The sequence below is a fragment of the Paroedura picta genome, chromosome 3, assembly GCF_049243985.1.
Source record: "Paroedura picta isolate Pp20150507F chromosome 3, Ppicta_v3.0, whole genome shotgun sequence".
Classification (NCBI taxonomy): Eukaryota; Metazoa; Chordata; class Lepidosauria; order Squamata; family Gekkonidae; genus Paroedura; species Paroedura picta.
In genome coordinates, this window is record NC_135371.1 from 10,807,472 (window position 1) to 10,820,664 (window position 13,193).

General features: G+C 49.6%; 1 protein-coding gene across 1 annotated transcript; it reads left to right on the plus strand.

Annotated features, from left to right (window-relative positions):
- Positions 1 to 359: 359 nt before the first annotated feature.
- LOC143834380 (neural proliferation differentiation and control protein 1-like) lies at positions 360 to 11,994 on the plus strand. Its single transcript, XM_077331188.1, has 9 exons — positions 360 to 628; positions 3,474 to 3,626; positions 4,866 to 4,979; positions 6,981 to 7,196; positions 7,333 to 7,399; positions 8,145 to 8,229; positions 8,329 to 8,405; positions 8,741 to 8,828; positions 10,517 to 11,994. The coding sequence occupies exons 1-9, from the start codon at positions 556 to 558 to the stop codon at positions 10,580 to 10,582; spliced, it is 939 nt and encodes a 312-aa protein (XP_077187303.1). The 5' UTR covers positions 360 to 555; the 3' UTR covers positions 10,583 to 11,994.
- The last annotated feature ends 1,199 nt before the right edge of the window (positions 11,995 to 13,193 follow it).

The following is a 13,193-nucleotide window of genomic DNA, read 5'->3' on the forward strand; positions in this document are numbered from 1 at the left end:
AAGGAAGGATCAGAAAAAAACATGAAAATATTTAGGGGAAGGTGAAACATGAAAATAATTTATTCAGTCTTTTTTAAACCAAGGTTTGTAGGCATAAATATTGTGCCAGGGTGCAAACCATGCCCCCCCCCCCCAGTCCTGGCAGTAATCAGACCCCTGCATTTAGTCACACCCATTCTGAATCTCCCCTTCCAATTAACTTGTCAATTTTTCCCGTTCTCTCCCCTCTGCCCCCTCCCTGCCAGGCACTCAGGGTCCGGCTGCACTTTCCCCCTTTCTTTTGCCGCCGCCGCCGCCACCTAGCTCCATCTCCCTGCCTGCTCTCCTCCCCTCCCTCCCATCTTTGGTTCATTCATAAAGATCCGCAGTCCCTCCCCCCTCCCCACCAGCGCCAGGTCTTCTCACGCATTGGGCTGGGTGCCAGCAGCTGCAAAGGGGACAGCCCCCCGTTGTAGCTGGGAGGGGGCGCTCCTCAGCCCCCCCCCTCCCACGCACACACGCACATCCATCCACCTGAGACCTGCTCCATCGGTCCAGCCCTCGCAAAAAAAGGAGATGCTGACCCGGGCGGTCCGATGGCTGGGGTTCTTCGCAGTCCTGATAGCTACGGGGGCCAACTGGGAAGCAGGTGAGGGGGGCGCCTGGGGAGGGAGGGGGGGAGAGGAAGATGCGGACTCGGCGGTTCCAGTAGATCTCCCCGGGGGGAGGGGGGATCAGGCAAGGGGGAAGGGGGAAAGGGGGCGAGAGGCAAATGAGAGGAGGGAAACAGTCAATCCCTGGAGCGGGTGGGCGCAAAAACATTAGGGAACAATGAAGGAGCCGACGGAGAGGACGGAGGAGGTCCCGGGTTCGATTCGGCTTCGGTGCCAGGGAAGCCTCTCCTCTCAACTTATCAGCCCCCGCTGCTGTGCAGCTCGAAGGTGCTCCGAAGCCGCCCCCTTTTACCAGAGATCCCTTCCAGCAGATCCCGAATACGGGACGGGCTGGATGAAGGTGAGGTCGGAGAAAACACTCTGCACCTGCTCAGGAGCAACCTTGCCATCCGTTGCGGAAGGAGTCCTCCTTCGAGCCCGGGTTCCGAGGCTCAGCTCCCACAACCTACATCTTGGCCCCTGCCCTTGGCAAAGTTCTGCCTTGTATCGGCGTCGCTAGATTCCCCCCCCCCCGCACGGGGCTCCTGCCCTGGATGCAAATCCTGCCTTCCCGCTACGCTTCCCACGTCCGGCGGGGAAACCACCGCTCCCCAAAGCCACCTTTCAGAAAGAATTAGGGTTGCCCGCCCCCGCCGCCCCCCCCCCCCACCGCCCATGCCTACGCCTTTAACAACCTTGCGGCAGACAGGCATTCAACAGGCAGATTCTTTCCGTGATGGACTTCCAACCCCGGAGCCCTGTTCAGAAATGGCATTACCCGTGGGAAAATGCTCCGTCCATTAAAAGCCAATAACAGCAACAGCAACAACAACAAAAGTAACAATAATAGTAACAATAGCAATAGTCGAATGATAAGAGTTGGAAGGGACCTTCCGGGTCATCTAGTCCAACCCCCTGCAGAATGAAGGAAATTCACAACTACCTGCCCACCCGATTCCATGTCCAGGTGATGCCCTCCCCACCCCTGCAAAATCCCAGAATCTCTGGCCAGTCTGACCTGGAAGAGATTCGCCTCCCAGTCCCAAAGTGGCAGTCAGCCTTTTGGTGGGCAGGCAAGAGAGGGCCACAAGAGTCAAGCACTGACACATAATAATAAGGAGGAGACGGATGGATTTACTGTCAGATAAACTACCTTTGCTTGGGGAGCTGATAAGACTGTTAGACTGGCTGGATCTTAGTTTGCTGGTTCCTGCTTTTAATTTTAATTTTAGTTCCATCATTAAGCTAAGAAGCAGCAGTAGGTGACAGGTTTGCTGGAATGGGCGGTATAAAAGTGTAATAAACAAACAAATAAGATAAACCTAAACATTGGGGGGGCATAATTTAAGTCTAGATTGAGTGCTAGAAAAAGGTTGGGAATGGGAATGGGAATGGGAAAATAGAGAAAGATTGTTTGGTTTCTATGCAGGGGGTGGTTGCAGTGGTAACAGAAGTGGCCAACTCTTGTTCTGGTGCTGGTCTTGTACCTTTAACAGAAAATAAATGGGATCAAGGGGACCCAGGCCCACTGATTCATTAAGCACAGTACCTGGGGGCCACAAGATGTTTAGGGATCCACAAAAGTGCTTATGTTTCTTATTTAAAATGAAGAAAATGAACTTTTAGGGTCAATTTTTTTTTAATTCTTTCCTCACAATTTTTTGTTAAGCTACTGAAGACCTATTACATTTTACCTAAAACAGACAAAATACTATTTATATCAAAAATAATATTGATATTATTATGGTGGGAGGGGCCCATAAAGCCAAAAAGCCATAAAAGCCATAAAAGCCATAAATCCTGAGCCTCCGGAGAAGGAGGTATATAAATATAATAAATAAATAAAAATGAATAAAAGTGCCCATGTTCCCCTAAAGTGTGGGCCCCCAAATGTGGCCCCAATAAGACCCATGTTCAAATTCTCCCTTCATGAAACTTAGTAGGGGCTAGTCATTCTTTTTTATCCTAACCTACCTTACAGGGTCATTGTTAAGGTAAAATGAAAGATAGGAGAAAGAGGTATGCCACCCTAAACTCTTTACAGAAAGGACAGAAATGTACTCAGTCAAACAAAATTCCTCCAGTGTAATCTCTGCATGTTACACTGTTGTTAAAGGCTTAGAGGGGTGGGAAGCCAGAAAATCTTTGCAATCATTGTGTATTGATGAGTCCGTTAGTATTAGTTCTGCAAGAGCTCCCCAGGAGTCAGAGTCATAGAATCATAGAGTTGGAAAGGACCTCCTGGGTCATCTAGTCCAACCCCTTGCACTATGCAGCCCCCCAACCCTATTACTCATTCACTGTTACACATCCTTTCCCGGGAGCAGAAACAGTAAACAATCAATTGATCGACAATCAGTCGGCTGGCTGGCTGGCTCCCACATCTTACTTCTGCACCCACTTCTCCGAAGGGCCACGTCACTGCTCAAAGCCTGAAACTTATTTCAGGGATTCCTCCGCAGCCCAAAGGTTGAAAAAGGCTGGTATAAGGCAACTTGATTGTGTTCTGTGATCTGTGACTCTTAGGCTCCAGCCTTAACCACTTTGCCTGCCCGACCCCCCAAGGTGACCACGTGTTCAGGGGCTGTTCTAATAGGAACAGGCATTGTTTAGTGTATCCTTCTTGGGAGACTCTCACTCGAACCAAGACATTTTGAGCACGCTGCAAGGTGAGGCATACAGGTGACTGAGCAACAAGTGCGGAAGCGCTCTGAAAAGTTGGAGGTTTTCAAAGATGCGCTGACTTCCGTGAAAAGCTCCTAGAGGGATGGGCGGGAGGGGAGACAACCGAAGCCCTTGCAAAGGGGTTTCAGCAGGGAATTTCTTCTGCTTCCGTTGCAGATCCCCTGTGCCCGGCCAGGTACAAGCTCAACTGCCTCCTTCGCCGGCGGCTGGGCTGTGGGCCCGAAGGCGCGCCAAGCTGTGGCCCTTGTTTCCATAACTACGAGGAGGATGAGGAGGGCAACTGCGTGCCAAGGAAAACCCCTAAGCATGGTAAGGCCTGTGTGGCCCGGAACATCACTGGAAGTGGATCGCGCTGCTAAAATAGATGTGACTTCCGAATACTGCTGGGGGGGGAGGGGGGGCTGAAGAGTTTTGGTGATGTTTGTTCTGAGGGTCCAGAGCTGGCATTCTGTTAGATCAGGTAGATCAGGGGCAGGTGACCTTTTTGAGCCTGCAGTCTTATTCTGAATCCCGACCGAGAGTATACATAAAACGGCCACCTGGGAAGCCAAATCCAGGGAACTGGAGAGGCAAATGTTTAAAATTATTATTATTATTATTATTATTATTATTATTATTATTATTATTATTATTATTATTATTATTGATTGCCTATTAGAACCTTTGTGGCACAGGGTGGTAAGGCAGCAGAAATGCTGTCTGAAGCTGTCTGCCCATGAGGCTAGGAGTTCAATCCCAGCAGCCGGCTCAAGGTTGACTCAGCCTTCCATCCTTCCGAGGTTGGTGAAATGAGTACCCAGCTTGCTGCTGGGGGGTAAACGGTAATGACTGAGGAAGGGAATGGCAAGGCCACCCCGTATTGAGTCTGCCATGAAAACGCTGGAGGGCGTCACCCCAAGGGTCAGGCATGACTCTGGGCTTGCACAGGGGATACCTTTACCTTTACCTTTATTAATTACCTGCTGCTATCAGCCAAGCCATCTCATGGCAGGTTCCATAGTATAATACCCCACATAAAATACCTAAAAACCATTAATCCTCCCATTAAAAGCATAATATTCTAGTGGCAGCAATTCACTGGAAAAGCAGAGAAAATAAAACCAACGCAGTTGTGGCAGCTAGATTTCCAGTGGGTGGCCTTAATGGTCTGAAGTAGCAGAACAAAGTTTGAGTCCAGGGACACCTTTAAGGCCAACTAAGTTTTAATAAAGGTACAGAATCAATGGCAGCCATTTCCCCCATGGGAACTGATCTCCCTAGTCTCTGTAGTTGTCATTCTGGGAGATCGCCAGGCCTTACCTGGAGCTTGGCAACCCTACAGATATATGTGCTTTGCTTCAGGTCTGCTTTCCAACTTCTGCTGGATTCTGCCACCCTAATACTCTTGCATTGCTCATTGAATTGGCCATCCATAAATTGCATTGGCTTGCTCTAGGTCAACGGCCTTGGGTCCAAGGAAGGAAGGCACATTAGAAACATCAGTTAGTGAAGGAAGAAAGGAATGTGAAAGATGTCCTATGAAACTTTTTGTACTTTTTTTCCTTTTAGAAAGTAAAACCAAGACGCAGAAGAAAACCAAGGACTTGCCGGGTCTGATCCGTTCCCTCCTAGCCAAGCATGAGAAGGCCTTGCGGCCCCCCGGCGTGGATATCACTCTGCCTGGTATTCGGAGCTGTCAGCAGGTTCCTTTTTGTATAGGGCAGTAGAACCTGCCTGGGGTAATGGTTAAAGCGGGGGTGTAGAACATATGGCCCATGGGCCAGAAGCAGTGCGTCAAGGGCTCTTATCCTACAACTAGTCAATCTCAAAAGCCAGCTTGGTGTAGTAGTTAAGAGCGACAGCCTCTAATCTGGAGAACCAGGTTTGATTCCCCACAACTCTTCCACATGCCGATGGGTGACCTTGGGCTATTCACAGTTCTCCCAGAGCTCTCTCGGGCTCACCTACCTCACAGAGTGTCTTTGGCTGGCCAGAAGGGGTGGGGTACAAATTGAAAGATAAATGAATCAATAAAAGGGAAGGGAAGGCAGGAAAAAGCTGCTTTGAGACTTCTTTGGGTAGCGAACAGCATGGCACAAAAAACTCAGCTCTCCTTCTCCTCCTCCTCCTCCTCCTCCTCCTCCTCCTCCTTTATTACCGGATATCAGAGGCTGTGCAGGATGTCCCTGTATACTGTCCCTGTGCTAATGGATCATGGGCGGTCCAAGTGGGAGGAGGGGCATGAGGGAGACCCTTTAAGGCAGGGGTAGTCAAACTGCGGCCCTCCAGATGTCCATGGACTACAATTCCCAGAAGCCCCTGCCAGCATTCGCTGGCAGGGGCTTCTGGGAATTGTAGTCCATGGACATCTGGAGGGCCGCAGTTTGACTACCCCTGCTTTAAGGAAATACTCTAAGAGTGTTAATGTTTAAAGCACGTTGTATTTTGAGTAAAAATTAATATTGTTCGTTGGGTTTGCCTGTTTCCCTTATAAAGTTTATATTTCCCGTACCTGGCATTGCCTTTTTTTAGCACATGCGGCCTGGCCAGACGAAGTGACATTTCTCAGATGTGGCCCTTGTGGCAAATGAGCTTGATGCTTCTGGGTTAGAGAGACAGGCTAGGCTTTTGAGGACTCTGGTTCATACCCCCACACTGCCACACAAGCCCGCTGGGTGACCCTGGACCAGTCGCTCTTCCTCCAGCTCCAGCCTACCTCACAGGGTGGTTGTTGTGAGGATAAAATGGAATGGGGAGCCAGGATGTCGTGAGCCACCTGGGCATCTGCCCCCTGGTCAAGGAGGCCATGTTGGTCCGTGCTGAGGAGTTCTAGTCATAAAATCATAACGTTGCTAGGGGCCAGACCGGCCATCTAGTCCAACTCCCTGCTCAATGCAGGATCAGCCTCAAGCATCCAGGATAAGGATCTCTCCAGCTGCTGATTGAGGACTGCCAGTGGGGGGAGCTCACCACCTCCTTAAAGCAGAGTAGTTTCACTGCTTAACTATTCCCCGGATTTAGCTGGTGCCATTCTACACGTAGTTTAAACCCATTACTCCAGGTCCTCTCCTCTCCTGCCAACAGGAACCCCTCCCTGCCTTCTTCCAAGTGACCTCCTTTCAAATACTTAAAGACAGTCATCCTGCCTGCTCACCCTGCTCCCACTTCCAGGACCTTTGTTGTTGTTGTTAGGTGCGAAGTCGTGTCCGACCCATCGCGACCCCATGGACAATGATCCTCCAGGCCTTCCTGTCCTCTACCATTCCCCGGAGTCCATTTAAGTTTGTACCGACTGCTTCAGTGACTCCATCCAGCCACCTCATTCTCTGTCGTCCCCTTCTTCTTTTGCCCTCAATCGCTCCCAGCATTAGGCTCTTCTCCAGGGAGTCCCTCCTTCTCATGAGGTGGCCAAAGTACTTTGGCCACTTCCAGGACCTAGTTCTACTTATATTAGGAATCTGCAGGCAATTCTCTCCTCCCCTTTCTTTTTTTGAATTTAGTTATAGCAGGCTCTGAATTATTTCTTTTTTGAATTTAGTTAGGCTCTGAACAATTCAGAAAAAGCCACCCTTCAGAAAAACCCACCCTCCAACTGACAAGAGTACCCCATACCCCTGTAGGCCCCAAAACAGACCACATGTTTCAGGGAAATGGGCTGCTAACCAATACCGTTCCTTTTTTCAGGTGACACAGTGTTCTATGAACCTCCAAGTGCCCCCACCACCTTGCCGACCGCTCTTCCCACACAGGCCTCCTACACCGTGAGCAGCACTGCAGCTTCCTCGGAGGCCTATGAGGACACCCCGGTCTCGGCCACCACACCCCCGAGGCGCGTGAAAGTGGATTTTAAGCAAAGGTCTCGGCCTCCGTCGCCAAGTCTGAACAAAGCAGTGTCCCTCAGTAAGTATGAGGGACTGTGGGAAGAATCTGGCAATGGAGGTATGGGGTATATGGGGGGGGGGGTTGCTAGGAGAACATTGACTAGTCCTGCCTGTTCCAACCTGGCACTCAAAGAGTTAACTGTGGTCCTTTGCAGCGCTGGTGGTGATGTGCACAGTCACAGGGGTCTCTGGGCTGGTGGTTGCTGCCATCTGCTGGTACAGGTAGGAACTTCATCTGCCCCTTCCGTCTTTAAGAAAACACTTTTGTACCACTAAAAATCTTAAGACTTTCCAGTTCTGGGTTAGGGAATACCTGACAATTGGGGGGGGGGGGGGCTTAAAGAATCTAGAGATGCCAGAGTGGGGGACTGGACGTTCTTTAGTGGGCACCTGCCTCAGACCCCTCCCTCTCCCTCTCCTTCTCACCCCATAGTCACCATGCCTGGGAAAACCACCACTGAAAATCTGTAGTGGCACCATTCAGCAAGTGTTTGCACTGCCACTTGTAGACTCACATGAAACTCACAGGGCAATTTTGTCTGTAAATTATAAATTTACTAGGGGCAAAGCTTGTTGCATTCAGGAATATAATGGGCACTAGATTAGGGGAGGTGGGGTGGAAGAACTCTGAGGATGGCCTCTCCCTCCCCCAGGACTGAGCAAGGCTGCAGGCTGGAGGCCCCTGGGAAGGGAACTTCACCTGCAGGGGCAGCTCTTACACAGCAGGGATCTGCAGCCTCCGAGGGAAGTGGGAGGAGGAGGGGGAGGTCAGGGGTGGAGGACGGAAGGTGATTGGCTGGCCGCTGGACAGACAGGCAAGCGGATTGGAGGAGGAGGCACTCAGGGGCGGGACAGCTGCCCTGAGTGGGTGTTGAGCGCTGAGTGGCACTTAAGCCATGAGACCAGCTCCTCCTCCAAGCCCTTACCAGAAATATTAAGTGGAACAGATTATTGATTTCCCTCCCAGGCTGCAGCAAGAGGTACGCTTAGCCCAAAAGATGGCCTACACAGCCACTCGGGGAAACCAGTACCGGTACCATCAGCCCAGTGCGGTAAGTACGTTTTGGCCATGGCTTGCTGCTCCATGATGGGGGAGGCGTGATGGAGCCCCTCCCTCCCCTCCTGACAAGTTTCTCTCTGCTTCTCTTCAGTATATGGACTCCAGGCTAGCTCAGTCCTGCCAAGTCAACCACTACCAGCATCAGAAGAAGTTCCTTACTGGTGAGGAGTAAGTAGTCCTTTCCTGATCGCTCCATGTGAGGGGAGGCTTTACCGATGTTAAAATCTGGTCACCTTAGGGCAAGGCCTTCCCCTGACATTGCTGCCTGGCTCTGGGATTCAGAGCCTTGTTTCCTCTGACTGTAGTCCCCTCGGCCAACATGGCTAGTTAGTGGGAGCCAGGAATTGTAGTCCATGGACATCTGGAGAGCCACAGTTTAGCCACCCTTGGGTTATAATGAATGGAGGACTGGAGAAATTGCCAGAGTGTTATGTTTTCTTGTTAGGGGTCCACCTCCTCAGATCCATTTATTTACATCAATGTTGCTCTTTTCCCCTGTCCAGCAAAGATCCTCCCAAAGCAGCAGAACAGTTCTCCACAGAGTCAGAGAATGAGGACTACACCGTGTACGAGTGCCCTGGATTGGCACCGGTACGTATGTCCCTGATGCCAGGGAATTTCACAGCCAGGGCTGTAGAGATAACTTTGGGGACCTCCCTCCTCAGGAGGGCTGGGCCCACTCTTGGCAATTTGAGGGTGGAGCCTGGGAAGGGTTGGGTTTGGGGAGGGTCCTCAGCTCGGTGTATAGCAGAGGCATTGTGCTGATTTGTTACAAGGGTCAGATCTAGCATAAATGTCGCTTTGTCCGGCCATTCCGTCTGCACCATAAAAGGAATTCCAAAACAGAAAGGAGAAAATATCCTGACCCAGACAGAAGTCAAGCGCCTAAAAAGGTCAACACAAGGGCAATGAACGGAAGCCTATACAGGGTGGAACACAATTTTTAAACAGAATATAGTATCAGTATTTATTCGTCGAGTTAAAAACTTGATCAGCACAGCCTCAATAAAATCAATGCATCCTTCCACTGACCAGATGCGTTTCAGTATGACCACCTTGACCAATGTAATGCCAGGGAGATGAGATATAAACTCTGTGAAGGACACAGACAAACCCACTTGACAACACTGGTTTTTTACTCAAAATACCAACTTGCTTGAAACGTTAACACTTTTACAGTATTTCCTCGAAGTATCTCCCTGATGCTCACCCTCCTGTTTTCACTCATTAGCACTGGGTCAGTATTCGGGGACATCATGCCAGAGACTCTGTCATCTGGCAATGTGAAGAAGTCCCAGTCCCCCCCCCCAGGCTCCACCCCCCAATCTCCAGAAGTTTCCCAACTTGGACTCGGCAGCCTCCCCCCCCCCCCCTCCCACACAAGTAATCCTAGCCTCATACCTTTAATCAGTTTCTGACTTGGAATCATTTGAGGGCAGGAAGTGAGGGAAGAGACAGAATCTCATGATGAAGGTTCTTTTCCCCCTGGACTATCCCAGTTAATATTTCTGGTAAGGGCTTGGAGGAGGAGCTGGTCTCATGGCTTAACTGCCACTCAGCGCTTAACACCCACTCAGGGCAGCTGCCCCGCCCCTGATTGCCTTCTCCTCCAACCGGCTTGCCTGCCTGTCCAGTAACCCCACCTCCTTCCACTTCTTTTCGAGGCTGCAGATCCCTGCTGTGTGAGAGCTGCCCCTGCAGGTGAGTTCCCTTCCTGGGGACCTCCAGCCTGCAGCCTTTCCAGATGCAGGGGGGAGGGGAAGGTTGTCTTCCCCCCACCCCCCATCTAGCGCCTGTTGTATTCCTGAATGCAATGGGCTTGGCCCCTAGTTCCATGCATAAAGCAATAAAAACAGATTTTAAAAATGTAGAACCACAATCAGACATAGCAGCATCAGGCCAGATACTAGAATTTGATGAGTTATAACCTTTCAGGTATTAGGTACTAGGAGGTGTCAGAAAAGGGGAATTCAGAATTGGTACCGTCCCAGTGGGACGCTGCGTGATTCTTCAGTATGACCGTTTATGCACTGGAGGTTTCATGCCGGGCTGCAGGCTGGAGTTTTAGTCTTGGCAGGTTGCCCTACCTCTTCCTGCACCCACATGGGGGAACATTTGGCCTGGTGCACTTCGTCCACTCCCAATTTGTGCTCCTGCATGGGAGCTGGGGCAGTGAAGTTCCCAGTGCGTAAACGGTCTATGTGAGGCTGTGGGAAATGTTCTTCTTTCTCTTTCCAAGAACGTGAAGACTAAATCCCTCCCCCCTTCTCCTTTCACAGAGTGGCGAGATGGAGATCCACAACCCGCTCTTCGACACCTCCACCTTCCGCGAGTGTCATCCCTAAATCCTCACCATCTCTCTCTCTCTCTGTCTCCGTTTGGTTTTACATTTCCTGCTCATCTCCGCTCATGGGCTCACGTGGGGAGGATTCAGGCTCACAAAAGCCTCCATGCTCCTTGGTGGCTTGTTGGGGGGAGGGATGCTGTAGGTGTCTCCTGCTGCCTTCAGGGACAACAGTCTGTACAGACAACCCTTCCATCACCCTCTTTTTAATCCACCTTCATCCTATGGAGATTTTCTTTTTCCTAGAACAAAACGAGCACACTGTTGGGAGATCCTTATTATAGATTTGCTTCAGGTCAGCGTTTCTGTGACAACTGCCCAACATTCCTACAGCCCCTGCCTTGAGAGAAGTGTGACCTCCTTCAAGATGCCCCGATGTCATAAATTCTCCAACTGATGTCATAAATTCTCCGACGGGAAGGGTCCCCCCTTTGATCAATCAAGGCGGCTTCACAGTATCATCCTTAGTACTTACAGCCTTCTAAGCCCACCGGATTTAGAAGGGCCAAACTTTTTTAGGATCACACTGCTACTGGGGGCCACCTATTTATGCATGCACGGCTGATGTTGATCCAGATGTGCGCGCCCATCGGCATAGGAAATTCATCTTGGCCTTGTTCGAACTGGCTGGAGGTGCCTTCTGGTGACATCTTCCTCCAAGGCCACAAGTTTCTTACGTCAGGGCTAATTACCTCAGCGGATCGGGGCGATAGCCTTTGTCTCCTCTTGTTTATTTATGGAACCACTCCCTCATCTCAGCTTAAAGCAGCTTCTGCTCCCGAAACCAGGGCTGACATCCAATTCAGTTTGATTGTTACGAATCGCTGTGGGTGAACTAAATCTGCCTAGATGACGAAACCGTAGTTTTAGAATAATATTTAGTACTTGTGTAGCGCTTTCCAATGTCCGGGTCGTTTCCCATACACGTTGTCCATACGTTGTAATCCTGAACGCCAACCCTGTATGGTAGGTCAGTGTTATTACCTCTCATATTGGAGATGGGAGGCAGTGGCTGAAAGACCTGAAAGACCTGTCAGAGGCTCCTTAGAAGAAGAGTTGGTTTTGATATCCCGCTTTTCACTGCCCAAAGGAGTCTCAAAGCAGCTTGCAATCATCTTCCCTTCCTCTCCCCACAACAGACACCCTGTGAGGGAGGTGAGGCTGAGAGAGCAATGACAGGATTGCTCGGTCAGAACAGCACTATCAGGGCAGTGACAAAGGTCATGCAGCTGGCTGCATGTGGAGAAGGAGTGGGGAATCAAACCTGGCTAGGCAAATTAGAAGCTGCTTCTTTTAACCACTACACCAAGCTGGCTCTCATTGAGGGTTCCTGTGAGAGATAGATTGAACCCCGAGATTGCCTGAACCAGAGTTAGGCCCGATAGCCACTCACTTTTGGCTAGCTTTGGTTTATTTTTTTAAAAAACAAACTCATGCCTCGTTTTCAGGTGAGAAATATCACCTCAGAAGAGGCATTCTCCTTCCTCTCCAGCACAGAAAGGGATGTATGTTGCCTACAGTGCTTTTTAAAAAGCACTCTTCGATCAATACATGATTAATGTAACATTTAAATAAAGGTAGCAATATAAAATGTAACAGTGGATGCCAGCACTATCTTCAACCAGACGGTATACAAACAGAACAAGGTCTATGAAGTCCCAAGGGAAATGCAGTAGAAAATACGGAGCAGGGCTATAGATAAACTTATAATTATTAATACCAAAACAATCTGCATTTGCATTGTCAATTTATTGCTTGAAGTATCAAAAAGTGGCACTCGTCTCCCCCCATTCCTACCATCTACCATCAAAATCAAATCTACCTTGTACTGCAGTTAATTGTGAGGGTCCCTTTCTCTCTGAGTGATCCTATCAGCCATGACTTAATACTGTGTTAATAACCGTCGCATTCACCTTCTTTGGTCTCTCCCCCACTCCCTACTGGGGACTTTGTTTGCACGCCGGCCGTATAACTCAGAGGAAAGCACACCTCTGTGCGCTCTCTCTCTCTCTCTCTCTCTCTCTCTCTCTCTCACACACATCGCTCTGAACGGACCAGTTCTGTGCAACTTCTCCAGTAGAATAAAAAATGAGTATTTCTCCAAAAAAAAAAAAAAAAGTGGAGGTCGTGGTGTTAAACAAGGTAGACATTTGGGCTACGAGCTTTCATCAGTATAAATGCATTCACCAGGTTTGTCAGAATTCATACATACTTTTTGTCAAAAAGCAATTGTATTTATTTATTTATCTATCTATTTATCTATTTATTTATTTATTTATTTAGGGGGTTCTATACAGCGCCGTCGTGGCTAGTCAACACTGGCTAAAGGTAAAGGTATCCCCTGTGCAAGCACCGGGTCATGTCTGACCCTTGGGGTGACGCCCTCCAGTGTTTTCATGGCAGACTCAATACGGGGTGGTTTGCCAGTGCCTTCCCCAACACTGGCTACAGAGAACCTATTGCAGAAATAATCAAGCACGATGCGGACTTAAGTCCCCCGAAGGAGGAGGAGGAGGATTAGAAGTCCACACTCCTAACCATAATCCAGCTGGCTTTGGTGAAGGCTTGCAGCCAAACTGTCCACCTTGTCAAATACCACAAGTTCCACTTTT